The 16,424-nt window shown below is 37.7% G+C and overlaps 2 protein-coding genes across 2 annotated transcripts in view; one reads left to right on the plus strand and one right to left on the minus strand.

The window, feature by feature from the left end:
* The window catches only part of UBAC2 (UBA domain containing 2), a 106,968-nt gene that overhangs the window by 42,439 nt on the left and 48,105 nt on the right, over positions 1 to 16,424 (minus strand). The gene's annotated exons all lie outside the window — the stretch shown is intronic.
* LOC104379831 (G protein-coupled receptor 183) lies at positions 4,989 to 14,844 on the plus strand. The gene is made up of 2 exons (XM_009987182.2): positions 4,989 to 5,051; positions 12,774 to 14,844. Exons 1-2 carry the CDS (start codon positions 5,011 to 5,013, stop codon positions 13,876 to 13,878), a joined length of 1,146 nt encoding a protein of 381 aa, XP_009985484.1. The 5' UTR covers positions 4,989 to 5,010; the 3' UTR covers positions 13,879 to 14,844.

The raw sequence follows: 16,424 nt of genomic DNA on the forward strand, positions 1-16,424 counted from the left end.
AGTTAATTTCAGCCATGTGGGTTAGAAAATAAAATTTTCAAACAAACCAGAAAACTCTAAAACCTGAAAGATTCAATTCTAGAGTTTGAACACTCTGTATGGACATCATGTCCATCCCAAAGGTGTACTGTAATAGCAGGCTCTACAATAATTATATCCTCATTTCGAAAAGCATGCTAAATTTCAACATCTGCAGTGAAAAAGAAACACAACAGGCCAGATGGGAACATTCTACATCGTATAAAGTGATGAGATTGGTTTTGCTCAGAGAAAAAAAAAACAACTTGACGAAACAATAACCTTGAAAAAAATAAATCAGAGATGTAGAAACTACTGGCAGAGAAGAAAGAATCAGGGGCATGCTTCTCATAAGAGAAACATGCTACTTGAAGTTTAAAAGGGTGAATGTTAAATGCAGATTAAAATAAAACATTTTACCATTAGTAAATATATGCACAAAATATAGAAAAAATGGTTCTAAAATGTATGCACAAACGGCTAGAATGCTAAATGTTACTTCTGCAAAAATATCTACTGTTTTCAATGGAAGTTCTGCAGGATTAAACTTGCAGAAATAACCTGTTATTTTATTCAGAATGACTCACTACGCTTACTAACTGCGGTGTTGTATTTTTCTTCATTTAAGTTCTTCATAAAAACATTAGTCTGACAAATTCGCAAGCACGTATTTTTTTGGGGATTAAAAAGAACAGTTATAAAAGTAGCTGCAGATAATATACAGCATGTAAAGTGTGCTTATAATTCAAGTTACTAAGTTACTTCAGGGATCTACATTCCTACAGGCCGTCCAGACACTGCCATATTATACTTAAGGTGCCAGCCTTTATTCTGAAAATGTTAAACATTCTCAGTAAGATTCCTTAAAATGATGTTAACTTCCTGGAATATGATGACCCTTGATAGTTGGGATCCTCTGACTGATGGAGCCCAGGACTTAAAGGAACCCTCTTAAAGCACGCAACCCTTCTGCTACACATGAGCAGGACACGCCAGTGCCTGAGGCCTCTCAATATCAGCAAAAGCATTAGGGTATGTTACCCAATAATCATGTATCTAACTGCCAATATTTCATAGGAATGCAGGAAAAAAGCGGAAGAAAAACCCCAAGACGATCGAGACAAAACTTGAAGTGAAGTTGTGCATCTTGAGAGGAAAAGAAAGGTTCCTCCTGCCCATGTGTATCTCAGCAGAATCCCTGCAATTTGAGGTTCATTAAAATATGAGACCAATCAATCACTTTACAATCCCCTCCTGAAGACAGAAGTCAGACACCTACCTCACCTAAAAAAAGCTTTAGTTTTTAATGCCAAGACTATCCAACAATTACTCCTTAAACTGCTCAGCTCCGTTGTAAGCCACTTTCAAGTTCCTTTCCCTTCCCATTCGTGAGCTAATCCAGATGTTTCCTCTTCTGATGGCTAGAATCTTTCTTCCAATTTCAGTTTGAATTTATTCATTATTAAAAAGATGCTAACATATGTAATCATGATTCTTTAGCTTTTTCTAAAAAGATTAGTTAATCCTATCTCCCCTAAACCTTTGTTGTGCAAAGCTGACTTACGGTACCCGACCATTTCTATTCTACCAGCCTGCTGCAATACACAACATAAAATGTCTTCAGTTAGGCATTCACAACACACTGCCCTCAGGAAAGCGATTACTGCAGACTCTGAAAGAATTCTTCAGTTTATAGCATATGAAGATAATTTTTTTTTAAAACAAATCAAGGCCTTTGTCTTTTATTTAATATATGACTAGCACACTGCCCTTCATGTGAAGGCCACAGTAGGGAGATGCAGATGAAATGGAGAGAGTGGTATAGGAATAGCTGGCTGTACTCTGTGTCACAATTAAGTAGAGTATCACAGGGACAACTATTTATCCTTAACTGATAAGCTATTGATGTCAACTAGGTGTTGGAGAGTTAGTCACTCGTTCTCACCTACTGACAGTTGCTGCTTTGCATCAGATGTCTGCAGCAAGTGATTGATGGTGACATCCTACCAGGTGGCTTTGCTTTCACGACTGATGATATTAACCAAACCAGAGTTTGAGTTCAGCAAGGAGGAGTTTGCGCCTTTCTAAAAGGCAGGGGCTCCCAGTGAATCCCATACTCCACTAAGTCTGGCACAGACGCTGGAGCTAGGCAGAAGGCACACGGAGGCATGAGGAAACACTGAAGGGATTTAGATGCTGTATTTTGTTTAGGAAGAACAGTTCAACAGCTGTATTGAAATTTTTAGTGTCTCGAATTCATCTAAGCTTGGGTGCTTAATTTCTTCATGTACATGAACCTAACACACTCTATTTGGCTTCTGCAGAGCTATCATGATTCACTGGTGAGTCATCATTTCTGTTCCTCTTATTTAAATCATTTAAGAAGTCATGTTTGTCCACAAAAAAAAACAAGGATTCAGCTACAGGTTAGTTCTAGACACTTGACCTGTCTCCCAGAAAACAAAAGGAGTTCGTTTTGGAAGGAGAGGCAGTTTTGCAGTTAAGAAACAGGCTGACTGGATTCAGCTTCTGGTTGATCCACAGACACCCTGTGTAATTCAGAAGTCATTTCTTACCTTGGGCAGTAGCTCTCTAGATATGGAACTGTAACTCTAAATCCAGTACCATTTGTAAACTGCTCAAATAGAGTAGAGACTAAGTAAGCAGACAGAAAACAAATCATCACAGGCATCGTAACATGCTGGTGAAAATATTAACTGCACTGCTTTGATGTCACCATCTCCAAAAGTAACAAATTAGTATATTAATTTACATGCTACTCTCCTTGCATGCCAAAAGCAAAACAGTAAGCTTTTGCACACAAATGGCAAAACCAAATATATATCACACTTTTTGATACACGCCATTTCTTGGTTTAAATGTTCAAATCCTGGGACAGTCAAACAGATATTGAAGAAGCAGCAGCTGTCTAAGAACAGAAAAGAAACAGCTAGAAGAATAAACGGTGAGCAAAAGAATGCAACCTGCATCATTTAGCTCAAACAATTAACATCACACCATGCTAGGCTGGATTGGTAGCTAATACATCAGCGTGACTCAAAGGGTACGATCTAGTGAAGTATCTTAATCAAAGGAAGGCAGTATTTTATCAGATCAGAGCAGGAAACATATTGACATTATTTTATAATGCTAAAACTATTTTGAAATAAGCATTTCCTTTTATATGAAGCTGTGATGCTAATGTCAGTCCTTGAGCAAAGACTACTACATGCCTGTGCATCTCAAAATTTCCCGTTTCTACTACATATTTTTTGCTGCTGGACAGGGAGCCATGTTGCAGTATTACTTTGTCTACATATGAATCAAGTTCCCTGTGCAATTTCCCTTTACACAGTCCTTAATTCTCATTACTTCATTTGAAGAGATTGTACTTTGTCCTGCAGCTGAATAATTAAAAAATAATTCAAAAACAATAAAGGAAAAAATCCAGAATAAGATCAGTAAGTTCTCTCAAAGACTTTCTGAATCTGGTGTTAGAAGATAAATGCCCCATAAAAACTGAGGTGCTGAAAGCTCTAGATTGAGTCCTTGAGTTCCCTGGCATCTCAGGGGAATCAAGCCATGTCTGTACTGGGAGTTCAGCACCAGAAAAATCAGTGTGCAATGCCAACTAAATGCTCCAAGCAACCAGAAGAGTAGCTCACAAGGACCTACTTCATTCTGCTATAGCAGAAACATTTCCCATAAGACTAGGTACATTTAGTAAAGTTTCACTTTGTCATTAGATCTGCATTTACTTTAGGCTTTCTGATGAGATGGACATGTTAGTCGAGATCGTATCACTGCACAACTCCAACAATGCAACATCAGCAAACGCTTGTGCTGTGAACAGCCCTAACGTCTCCAAAGAGGCATTCCACCCGCCGCATGGCTTGGACCCGCCAAAAATAGAATCACCATGCCTACTTGCTGGTTCTTTAAAATCAGGCCACTAAATGAGGCCACTTTAAAGATAAATAGTCCTTTGCAGTCATGAATGATCAGTATGAGTTTTTAGGGAAAATCCCAGGTAACTCTCAACCACAGCCTCTAACAGCAAATGACAGGATTTTCCATCTATCTCTGATCTCCAAAACCCTCGTAACAAACACATGATTTAACTCTTAGATCAATGTTCTTTACCCAGAAACAAGGTTATTCCAGGTAATAATGGGTTATTTCACAATTTGACATCCCATTCCTTTTCTGTTCCCCAGCCACCCATATCATTTTATATCATTTTAGAGGAATCAGATTTGTGTTTTAAAAGCTTTTTATCTTTAATGTATTTACCTTGCATGTGTATTATTATTATTACTATGATCCTTGCTGAAAATGCAATAAACAGCTTACAAAGGCACACATTCTCATTAATCTCTCAAACCACCAGAGTTCTTCAACTCCCTCATAGATTTTCAGAGAGCATTTCTGTAAAGCCTTGTCATTACGATACTAAACCAGTGCTGGGAATGTACATAGGCTGTCGAGACGTCTGTTTTTACACAGCTCCTCAGTATGCCTCAGTTCTGAGGTTTTCTTGTGCTGTGTCAGATCTGATCAGTAAGAAGCAGTTGTAAAGCGTGCACTGATCACACGGCTCTTTGCTACAAACTAAATTTAAGTTATTTTTAAATGCAAATGGCATATAAACAAAGTTTTTCGCTCAGGGATTTCAGTTGGTCAACAATTAGCAAAGTAAATATCTGGGTAAAGTCCCTTCTATGAAAGTCAGCACTGCGTAACTTCAGAGGGGAGGCAGGAGGGTTACTCCTAATTACTCTCTTTGAACAAACTAATTGTAAACGGATTAAAAATAGACGCTTTCACATCCCATAAAACAGTCGGCAGCAAATCAAGACCAGCATACAAACAAGGGTTTTTTTTAAGCACTTGAAAAAAAAAAAACCCTACCCCTCCCACAAGAGAGACTCACGTAATCACTCTTGAAAACAATGTGCAAGGGTAAACTTTCACAGTCAAGCCATCCTGCTAATGCCCTTAACTGCTCAGAGGATCCAAGAAGCTACCGATATGTAAGTACAGAAATGAATTAACTTCTTAATTTTTTTTTTCCAGCAAACAACAGCACACAATTCCAGAAAGATTACTTCTTTTTTGCATTATACTGAATATTTTCATGTGGAAGGAAGGATAAATGATCTTTGGATGGGAGAGACAAGGCTTGTGGAAGAAATCCTGTGATATTTTATGTTCACATATTAATATGCTGCCAGTTAATTTTTATTTAAAGGATTTGTTGACCCATAGCATCAACAAGTTATTTCAAGTCCTTTCTCATAATACAGCCTTAAGACAATCGCAGAGATACATTTGACACTGTATGAGCTTAGACAATTTTTTTAGCAATAGTAATTTAAATTACAATAATGCAGAAATAACTACTGTACGAGTAGTAAGGGAAGCATTGCCATTTTTAAGTCATTCACTGAACCTCACAGAATACTTTTACGGTAGGAGAGAGCCTTAAAAGAAATCTGTACCATGGTCATGAATGCATAGCTTGCTCTATCACATGCGCTCCTTGTCTATGAAACAGCCTTTATTGCCAGCTCAAGAACTCCTCACTCACTCTTCTCACGTCTAAATATTGCAATAGAATATTTTAAGAATTCCAAGTTTTATGAACTAATTTCTCTTTTACCTTCTGACACATATTTCTTTCAAAGTTTTCAGAAGGAATTATTTTTCTGAACCGCAATCACCAAACATCTTTCTCATTACTGATTTTCCTGCCACAAAGCTAAACAAATATTACAAGTGATACTATTTTTATACATCTTCCTAATTAAAAAGGATCTATTTCTCCTATTATACTGGCAAAACAAGATAGACTGTTCTACAGACAGTAATTCAACTATCATTTATCTTAAAAAATAGAGACGGCATGCATGCCTTTGAGCACAGGATACAAGAGGTGTCTCTAACATTTTCATAGCTCCTCCTGAAGAGCCAAGGGAACTGAAAACTTACTTGGTGATTAGTCTTTAAGAGCTCAAATCTCATCCCTTTCTGTTCGAAAGATTGAGGAGTATGTATACATGTAATGAAGAGTAAATTTAAGCTAGACTTCTCAAGTTGTAAACCCTAAAATTAAAGACTGAACCTGTACAGGTTCCGTATTACCCAGAAAATAATAATAATAAAAAATCATATAAAAGGTGTGCATGTTTTCAGTACTAAAATATTGTTATTTGACCTCTTTGTTCTCTTGCTTGCAGGATTGTAATTGTCAGTGGCTCAGGTTTTTGTTTTGTTTATTTGCTATATTTTAGGTGTTCTCCTTTTTACATTTAGTATACTTAGGCAAGTAAGCTGAAGGGAAGTTAATCATCTCGGCATCAGCATGGCTTTTCACATTAACATGTATCTTTGGCAGAGATTGTTTTAGACAGTTCTCACACTTTTCAAAGGATGGATCACATTTGGAAAGAGAGATCCAACAGATAAGAGCAAGACATGTACATTTCAAATGACTTCCATTTTTTCTTTAACTAGTTATGCAGTAATTCACTCCAACTTCTTTATTTCCATTTTGCTTACCGTAGCCTCTATTACTTTTGAGCGCCAAACACAAATGTCACATGACTTTGCAAAATCTATAGTAATAGATAAAAGCAGGACCATAAAGATCCCACAGTGTGTGCATCTGCAAATTCTGTTAAGCACTTAAAGAATATTATAATTCTTCATAGCCATCATTAGGACAATTTCACTCATGAAATGCATACTTGGGATCCTCTGACATGTGGCTTACAAATCTGGCTTTAGTATTCCAACAAATTTGAGTCTACACCAGGGAAGAATAACGGCACTACTCTGGAAACTACCTCACCAAAATTAGCTGTGGGTTGTGACTTGGGGATTCCATCTTCAGGTCATTAGGCCTACTCATTGTCATTTAGGGCACAAAACTCAACAGCTTTTCAAAAAAGGTAAATTAACTTAATGCACTAGAAGTGTATGAGTGTTAAAGTATTAGAAAGAAACAGGAAGCTTTAGGACATGTCTATCTCTTGCCTCAGCTTTTATTAAAACACATGTAGTTCCCAAGCTGCCGATACATACACCTAGGTATGTGTACCTTAGGTATATGTTCTTTCTATATTAACAAAGTGTTCCACTACGCAACTTAGCATGCACACTTTGTAACATACATAACTTGGTTGAATTAAGCCTTTTTCTCAAACAGAGAAAACACTCTACAACGAAGATCACTTGTATGGTAAATTAGAAATTCAAACAGTAAATATGACTGGACAACAGAAAGCAATTAATTTTCAAGATTAAGGAAAAAATTAAACACACATAACCACCACATATTTTCCATCTTCTACTGTTTTTAAACTCTGTAAGGCTTACACATCTTATACCTATGGAGGACTGTAAGTTCAGTAAATCCTCAGGCCAGGCATTGCAGGGAAAGAGAAGTCTCTTTCCTGACCCTTCCTTTCAGAACATTTATACTCTTATGCATACATAAACAACATTATTCCCCAATATTGTTTGTTAAAGAAATATTGTCCCTCTCAAAGTGACTAAACCATACTGCATATGGAGTCAGGACAGATCTTTCTAATGATCTGCCATGCCTTTCCAAGTATGCCTCTTAAAATAGCTACTGGACAGATGGACCAGAAATTCATCTCCAAAGAATGAAAAGTATGAAGAGAGATAGAAAAATCACACATTAGATTACAATACACAGTCAAAACCTTCTACATGCTCCCTGTTCTGCTGAAAAGACAGATGGTGCTCCTTCAGCAAAAGCAGGAGATGAGAACAAGAAAACTCAGCATACAGAGAGCGCTTTGCATCTCTACTTGCACATAATGCAAACTCATGTAACCTAAAGTTGCAGCACTGCAATTGCTGGCTCACAGCTTAAGTCTACGCTTGTTAATGGTTATAGGTATGTAACATTCTGATACTCATCATATGAAGTTTATCGTACATGGACACCTCTAGGAACCAGGGCTTTGGATTACATGGTACTTCCAGACTGGAGCTATCATTCTGTTTATCAAACACCTTTTGCAGTGGGTACTGGCTGAGCTCTTGCATACTGCAGTATGAATATACTCAAATGAATAATACCAGTCAAACATTTTCACAGGAAACCGATGTCCTAAACCAACTTATTTTCCTTCTTTGATGAGGTCACAAAATTGGCTTAGAAAGGCACCTGCACAGATTTCAGATATGCTAGAATTTGTAAGCAGCTTGACATGGTACTGGGATTTTCTTCCCTGCGTGGATAATATTGCTATTAAACATCAAGAAAGCACAGAGAATAGATTAAAAGCTGGCTAGCTAACAAATCTCATGAAGCAATTGGCTAAAGAAAACCTTTCTTTCCACTGGTGGTCAGAAAGCAAATACAATGGTAAGATTTGAAAAAGGCAAGTGAGAGAACGATAAAGAACAACCTGCACTGGGTGCAAGCCTGGGTATAATATTAAAATTAATCTGAAACTCTCCCAGGCGTAAGGTCTTCCCAGGTAGAAGCAGAGAGCAATGACCATGGCCATAGACTGGAGATATCCTAGGACACAGTGAATCTCAGAAGTACTCTGGGATCACAGCGAACTAACATCAGAAGCTCTCAGTGCAATGCTACACAACCTTTCTTTCAGATACCTAATCAACACAGAAAAAGCAGGGATGAGTGGTGAGTATGCTTCCAGGTACTCTGATACCAAGAGGCATCTGGAAGTCATCACCAGTGCGGGACTAAGCTGGGGGTAGAACTGTCAAAACCATGAGACTGTATACAGGGGAAAGGCTCAACAAAAACAGCAATTGCAATTTAATTTCAGAGAAATTTAAACAAGAGACACTCACATTTTTTAACAGGGAGGTTCATTGACCAAAAACTACAGTACAAATGGCTAACTGACGTTCTCTTCAGTTCTCCAAATCAAGACCAAACAGAATTTTAGAAAATATGTTTTAAATGAAAAGTTAGTGGAATCCATAGACAAATAACTAAAATAATAACATAACCTGGATTATACAGGAGGTCACATTAAATGAGTAAGTGGTCTGTGTCACTGAGTATCATGTGTCTGCAGACTCAGAAAACATAAAAACCTGAACAACGTTCTTTACAATATCGATACAAAGACAGGAATTTTAAATACTTGATGCCTTAAAATTTTGCACTTACCTCTATGCCAAAAAATTGTGGCGATGTTTACTAAAATTATTAAATTGATAAGGCAAATTAATGTTATCTTTTTTCCTAGTATATACTTCAAAATAATACACTAATAAACTCAGAAAGCCACTGGGGAGGGTATTTAATCCAACAACCTAGAAGAACAAACATTTTAGTAGTGATTCTAGAGGGTAGCTTCAATGGTGTATCTGTATTTGGGACAGTAAATGGCCATATTCTCATAAAGTATTCAGACGCCCAGCTCATTAAAATCAGTGGGAATCAAGTCTAGCCCGTCTAAGGTTTGCAGCAGTAAGGAGGTAACATTTTCCATTTTTGCTCCAAGAATGCAAAACACATAAAAAATACGCAAAATTGGCCTGCTCTTGTTTTTTCAGATACATTCTGTGGAGGATGCCATATGCTCTGTGTGTATAATAAGCTGATCACTAAGGATTGCTGCCAAGAAATAAACAGCAACCTGACACAAGAAATAGGATTTAAAAAAAAAAAAAAAAAAGTCTTGTGTTAATAGTCTAGACATCTTTTAGGAAAAAAGTATTTTTTTAAATGCAGCCCTGTTCAAGATTGACAAGAAAAGGTGAAATGCCTGCTGAGGTGAACGGACTTCATCCAACAACAGCAAGAGCTCAGATGCACAAAGGGGTTACTGTAGCTCAGGTGAGGTGCATTAAATTGTCAGAAGGTAGCAACTTTATCGTCTGTTTGGGCCCCAAACCAGATACAGCATCTCTAGAGGGTTTTTTTAAAAAAGTGAAACATATTCAGGTAATATAGCACCTAGACATCTTGGTGACTGCTCAAAAATGCCCATACATGCCTACATATACAGAAAATATTAATACTCATCTAGAGTGTTACAAAATGTGCTCCATATATTAACGGTCCAAATAGTTCGGGGTAACAGAGGATCAAAAAGAACACTTTCCCCACCTAGGGCTGACTCTCACAGCAGGCAGAAGCGCCCGCTGACATCCTCTGTCAAGGAGCACAGCTTAGCTGACACGCACGCTGCACTGGGAGGCTCATGAGCTGCGGTCCTCCAGCTGCCTTCTCATCTCTTTGTGGCCAGTTTGTCGTGCCATGGAACTGCTCCCCATGTATATCCATGCTAGCACCACAGATAAGACACAAACTCTCTCTCAGCCAGGACTCCTCAATACAGCCATGGTTTTATGGTAGGGTGAACATCCTATTCTGAGCAACAACAAGTTCTAGATTAATTTATTACATGAAAGATCTGACTTCATAGCACGAAATTAGGTAACATGCGTTTTCAGAAATTCTACTCTTGATCTAAAAAAAAAAAAATTCACTGAAATTATGGAATTTTTCCTAAACCATAGTTAAATATGTTTGTATAATAGATATTCTATGTTTTACAAACACTTGCAAAAAGAAAAATGAAGGGACATGACAATTATGCACATTATTTATGAACCAAAACCATTACAGCTTTACAGTGCAAATAAAATTATGCAGTTAATATGCTGTAGGTAGTTACTGCAACAGAACTGTTAATCATAAGTCTTATTCCTTACATATGTTTAAGAAATGATTTTTACCTAAATTTCAAGGAAAAGATAAATATAAGATAGATGTCATGCTGGGAGCGTGAGCAAGTAATCAGAAGCATTTAAATACGAGAAACAAACCAAAATACCTCACTGACTCTTATCCAGGTGCCTACACAAACCCACAGTTTTCTGCAAAAAGCAGTCTGTTACACTTACGTAAAACAAGAACCATCCTACATGCTTCCATAAGGGAAAAGATGAAACAGGAAAGTATACTGAAACTACCTTCACGGTAATAACTGCTGTATTAATCGATCATCACACTAAAACAAAGATACTGTGAAGGATGTGGAATCAACTAATATAAAACTACAGACATTCTTAAATCCGCACTACAACTGGAGTTGCTATTTACCAGTTTAATTCTCTTGTTCAGGCCACAAAACTCTCACTTCAAATTTGCCTTCCAACCCTGAATGCATTCCCACCTCTTGACACATGGTACATACTTCACAGCTATCTAAGAACCTCTAAGAACCAGAACATTGCACATCTATCAGTCAGAAATCACTCACCTGTCTTTCCTACTGCTTGTCCAGTACAGCAAATAGAGACTTCATATATTATCAGGATTATAAATTTCTTACTTAAACATATGTAACATAACTACTTTACGTATTTTAACACACATCATCCACCGTCCCCAGGTTTACTGTTTACAGAGAACCTTATGCATCCTTGCTAACCTAGCCAGAAGTCTGATCAGACTGGTTTATAATACAGCATGTGTTGCAGGTACATTAATTATGAACGACCCAAAATAAGTAGGACAATCTCCTCAAAACATGAAAGCTTACAACCCTTAAAACTGAGAGGCATTTTCCAGAAAGATTTTTTAAGGTACAACAGGTTACAAACAGTTGTTTGTAAATATTGTGTGTTGAAAGGCAGATCCTCAGAGATAACCTAGACATTTTAATGAAAGGTTCCAGATGGACTTAAAATTCAGGTTACAACAGCTTTTCTCTCCAGGTACTATTTTATATTAAAGCATAAAGTCAACCTTGTTTTGACTGCTGTTTTAATCCATATGAGAACTTCTAAGAGGCACCATTTTGCAGAACGGCTGCTCGAGGAGTAATATTAGATGCCCCATCCCTTCTGACATTTATGCTTACACTATGCAACTGTCAGGTAACAACACAGCTAAGAAACATTCTGCACTGGAAGCAGTATCAACAGGATGGGGTCCTTTCTGTTTCTGAAATTCTGCTGGATCATTTTTTATACTTTTAAGTCTCCCAAATCACTGCCACTTTGCAGCATTTCCATGCTACTTCTGACTGTGCAGGTGAAACAATTTCTAACATCTACTAAATTGACAACGTGTAAAATATTTCAGCTGGATTGTATCTCTTTTGCAGCACCACTAAAGAGTGACTAAGGTAGCAGTCTTCAGAATTTATGTATGTAACAATATTTGAATTAGATTCCAAAGCTAATTCTCAAAACTAGTATTAAACAAGCTGAATTATAATGCCAATATGACAAGAATGCTGAAAAAATCTGGTTTCTCTAAACGAGTTAAACCATCACAAAGTGAACAATTAAAAACAAAAACTCCCTAAAAATTAACTGACACACATTTAAAAGATTTTGTCTGCTTGTCTGACCCTTGGAGACTTCATATGATCCTTTATCATGTAGTTTCTTCAGACTCCTTTTCCCTCTCAGATTGCTTTAAAGAGTCTCCCACATCCTGACCATCTATAAACTTCACTTTCCAAACACATTACATCCCTGGTTTATTATTTTTCCCCTGTCTGACAGAGGGATTGGAATCAAAACAGAAAAGCCAAAAAGTATCATCTTTTTGTTTGTTTTCAGATGGAGGCTTGAAAAGTATTTCACCATAATGAAGTTTCATTTCAGTTTTTTTACAATCTTGCTTTTCGCAACAGAGGTTGGTCGTTGTTACGCAGAAGAAGTTTATCTACACTTATTACAAAATGTTCCCTTTTGTTTGTTTTTCATGTTAGGTCTACAGAGCTTCCTGCAACAACGGTGGTTACAGAAATGGACACTTTCACAGCTTCTCAGACAAACAGTTCCACCTGCGACTTGTATGAGCACAAAGATACAGCGCGGATATTACTGTCTGTCTTCTACAGCGTCATCTTAATTCTTGGGGTGCTTGGAAATGCCATTGCCCTTACTGTCATTTTTAAAAACAGAAAGAAGATGAACTCCACTACCCTCTATTCAACAAATCTTGTCTTCTCCGATCTCCTGTTCTGTATCGCCTTGCCTACACGGATAGCCTACTATGCCCTGGGATTTCACTGGCCATTTGGAGAAGCATTATGTCGAATAACCGCTCTCTTGTTCTATATCAACACCTACGCAGGTGTAAACTTCATGACATGTTTGAGCATTGACAGGTTTTTCGCTGTCGTCCACCCTTTCCGATACAAGATCAGAAGGATTAAGTATGCCAAGGGCATTTGTGTCTTTATCTGGTTTCTTGTATTTAGTCAAACTTTCCCACTACTTATACAATCCATGTCACAGGAAGAAAAAGAAAGGACTACGTGTATGGAATATCCAAACTTTGAAAAAATAGCACATCTACCAGTTATACTTCTTGCTGCCTGTTTAGTAGGGTACCTTATTCCTCTGGGGATTATACTATATTGTTACTCTCAAATTAGCTGCAAACTTTTTCAAACAGCCAAGGAAAATCCACTGACTGAAAAATCAGGGATAAACAAAAAAGCCATCAATACAATCATATTTGTAATTATAGTGTTCATCATCTGCTTTACCCCTTATCATGTTGCAATCATACAACACATGATTAAGAAGCTTCAGAACGAACCCTCATGCATCGAAAAGAAAATTTTCCAGAAGTCACTCCATTATACAGTGTTTCTGATGAATTTTAACTGCTGCCTAGATCCTTTCATTTATTTCTTTGCATGCAAAGGATACAAGAGAACTGTAATGAAAATACTGAGACGACAAGTGAGCGTATCAATTTCAAGCGCTGCCAGGTCACATCACGAAGAAAGCTCACGTGACGTGGGAGAAACACAAATGATGGTACTTGCAAAATCTTCCAATGGAAAGCTACCTGAAAAATAAAGTCTGTAGCACATCGCAGTGGAGCAAGCTTAAAAAGCCAGGGTCCACAGTAAAAACTCTTAGTGCTCCCTGTACAGCAGCTTAAGTAAGATTCTGTTTCTCAGGATGTCAGGAAATCAAGGAGCGATGTTGGACTGAAAAAGAATGGACAGAGGACAGTAGGAAAACTCAGTATTATAATTTCCTAGCTGTATCATTTTGACTCATGTCATTATTTTTTCCAGGAAATACGCACCATCGTGAATGTTTAAATTCCATACCGCACATATGTATGCCTGGATGTTATTAACTCAAGCAAAGACTTGATTCACAGTGTGGGTGTCTGAGAAGGATTAAACACAAATAGCTTACAATTCAGACTGACTACAGCCAGAACATCTGAAAATTGCAAGACCTCTAGCTGAGCTCCAATTACAGTAATGGTTTTGTTAGTCAAGTCACGCAAGCAAAGGAGATCAAACTTTGAGATAATCCGGACAATTTCTGTGCATGTTTGACTATTGCAAATGCTTAGTTTAGTGCCCTTTGGAGGTGAAACTGCATTTTATAGTATTTGGAGCATGAATGTCTTATTGGATAATTCACATAGATACCATTGTCAAATGTAATAGATGAAACGTTAATGAACTGTTTGGTTCTCCCTAACACTGAAAATCTCCCGTATGTTAAATCACTCATCTTTGCAAGGCGTATTATCTCTTTACTCCTTTTCCTAAAGGAAAACTTTTCTTTCTAGTGTGTATTGTAAAGAGTCTCTACTCTAGTTGTATATAAATTATTTATAAACACAAAAAATAAGTTGCAGCAAGAGACTGTAATATGAAAACTGCACCGTTTCAGTTAAAAGAGCAGTGATATAGGGTTCTTCAGAACTTCTGCTGAAGTCCAGACATGGACACAAGACAAATGTTTTAGAAACAGGAATAAGTGTTCACGGTTGAAGTCATCGAAAAGTAATTTAATGGATTAACTCTGATGGTATGAGATGGCCACCTCCTTTTAAGCACTGTTTACCTGGGAGATCAATAAATGAGAACAGCAGGATTGTCTGGGAAAGAACAAGCTTTCTCATCATGCCTTCACACAGCATATCTGGAATCCCTTTGGGCACACCGAAATTGGGCCAGCCAAGAGACCAAATGACTTAAACACATCCTGCTGGAATCGGCTCAACACCAGTTGAGTATCCAGGATGCATGCCCTGGGTTCCTGCTGTTGTGCCCTTCCGTCAAGTATCAGTTTCCTTCCCTACTTTATTCCTGGCCCTTGTGTCTTTTCTTTTGTCTTGTATCTTATTAATGTGCCTTCGCCTGCCAACACAACTTAGTAATTGCACCATGAGGTTGTGATGGAAAAGGAAAATTAAAGAGTGTCTGATAATTACTGGTAGAAGCTATGCCAGGTGTCAGAATAAATGTTATTTATTGCAGCTGCATCTCTCCGGCATTGAGGTTGTACTGGAAGTCAAACAAACATAGCTGCATTTGTCATCTTTGCAATTCCTTCCTTCCTCACGTGTTGACCTTCACCTACCTGCAAACATGGAAGGGTCATATCTGAACAGCAGTACGGAAACATTAAATTAACAATTACTTTCTTATGGGAAATAAAATGCAAAAGACCCTATATTTCATACCACTTAGATTGTCAAAACTGAGTTTCTAATTAAAAGACACTATGCAGCTACAGCAAAATGGAGTAAGAAAAAGAATTTTTAACAGGAGAAGTTCTACTTAATTGTGTGCTATAGCAGTTCTGTTCTTGTCAGCTTTTTTGATAAGCTATTTCAAAACATTATTTAAGAATTTGTTCCCATTGGAGTAAGTAAATGATAACCTGATAAAACCACAGACAGATCACTCATGAATAATTAGAAGCTGTAGAAATAAAATATATGTATTATTAACATCACATAAGTACAAGTTCATTTTATTCTACTAACGTCTACTAATATTTGGGGTTTTTTGGTATGCATTTCATCTAACTGTGATTATTAAAACCTTAAAGGCAAGAAGTCTTTGTTACATTTGTTTGTAAAATATAACTCAAATATATATTTGAAACATGTCAAAGCATTTGACACTGTACTGCATGACATCCTTGTCTCTAAACTGGAGAGACATGGATTTGACGGATGAACCACTTGGTGGATAAGGAATTGGCTGGATGGCCACACTCAAAGAGTTGCTATCAACAGTTTGATGTCCAAGTGGAGGGCAGTGACAAGTGGTGCTCCTCAAGGGGTCAGTACTGGGGCCAGTGCTATTTAACATCTCTGTTGGCGACATGGACAGTGGGATTGAGCGCACTCTCAGCAAGTTTGCAGATGACATCAAGCTGTGTGGTGTTGTGGACACGCTGGAGGGAAGGGATGCCATCCAGAGGGACCTTGACAGAGGTGGGCCTGTACGAAACTTATGAAATTCAACAAGGTCAAGTGCAAGGTCCTGCACGTGGGTCGGGGCAATCCCAAGCACAAGTACAGGCTGGATGGAGAATGGATTGAGAGCAGTCCTGCGGAAAAGGACTTGGGGGTGTTGGTTGAT

The sequence above is a fragment of the Tauraco erythrolophus genome, chromosome 1 (assembly GCF_009769465.1).
Source record: "Tauraco erythrolophus isolate bTauEry1 chromosome 1, bTauEry1.pri, whole genome shotgun sequence".
Classification (NCBI taxonomy): domain Eukaryota; kingdom Metazoa; phylum Chordata; class Aves; order Musophagiformes; family Musophagidae; genus Tauraco; species Tauraco erythrolophus.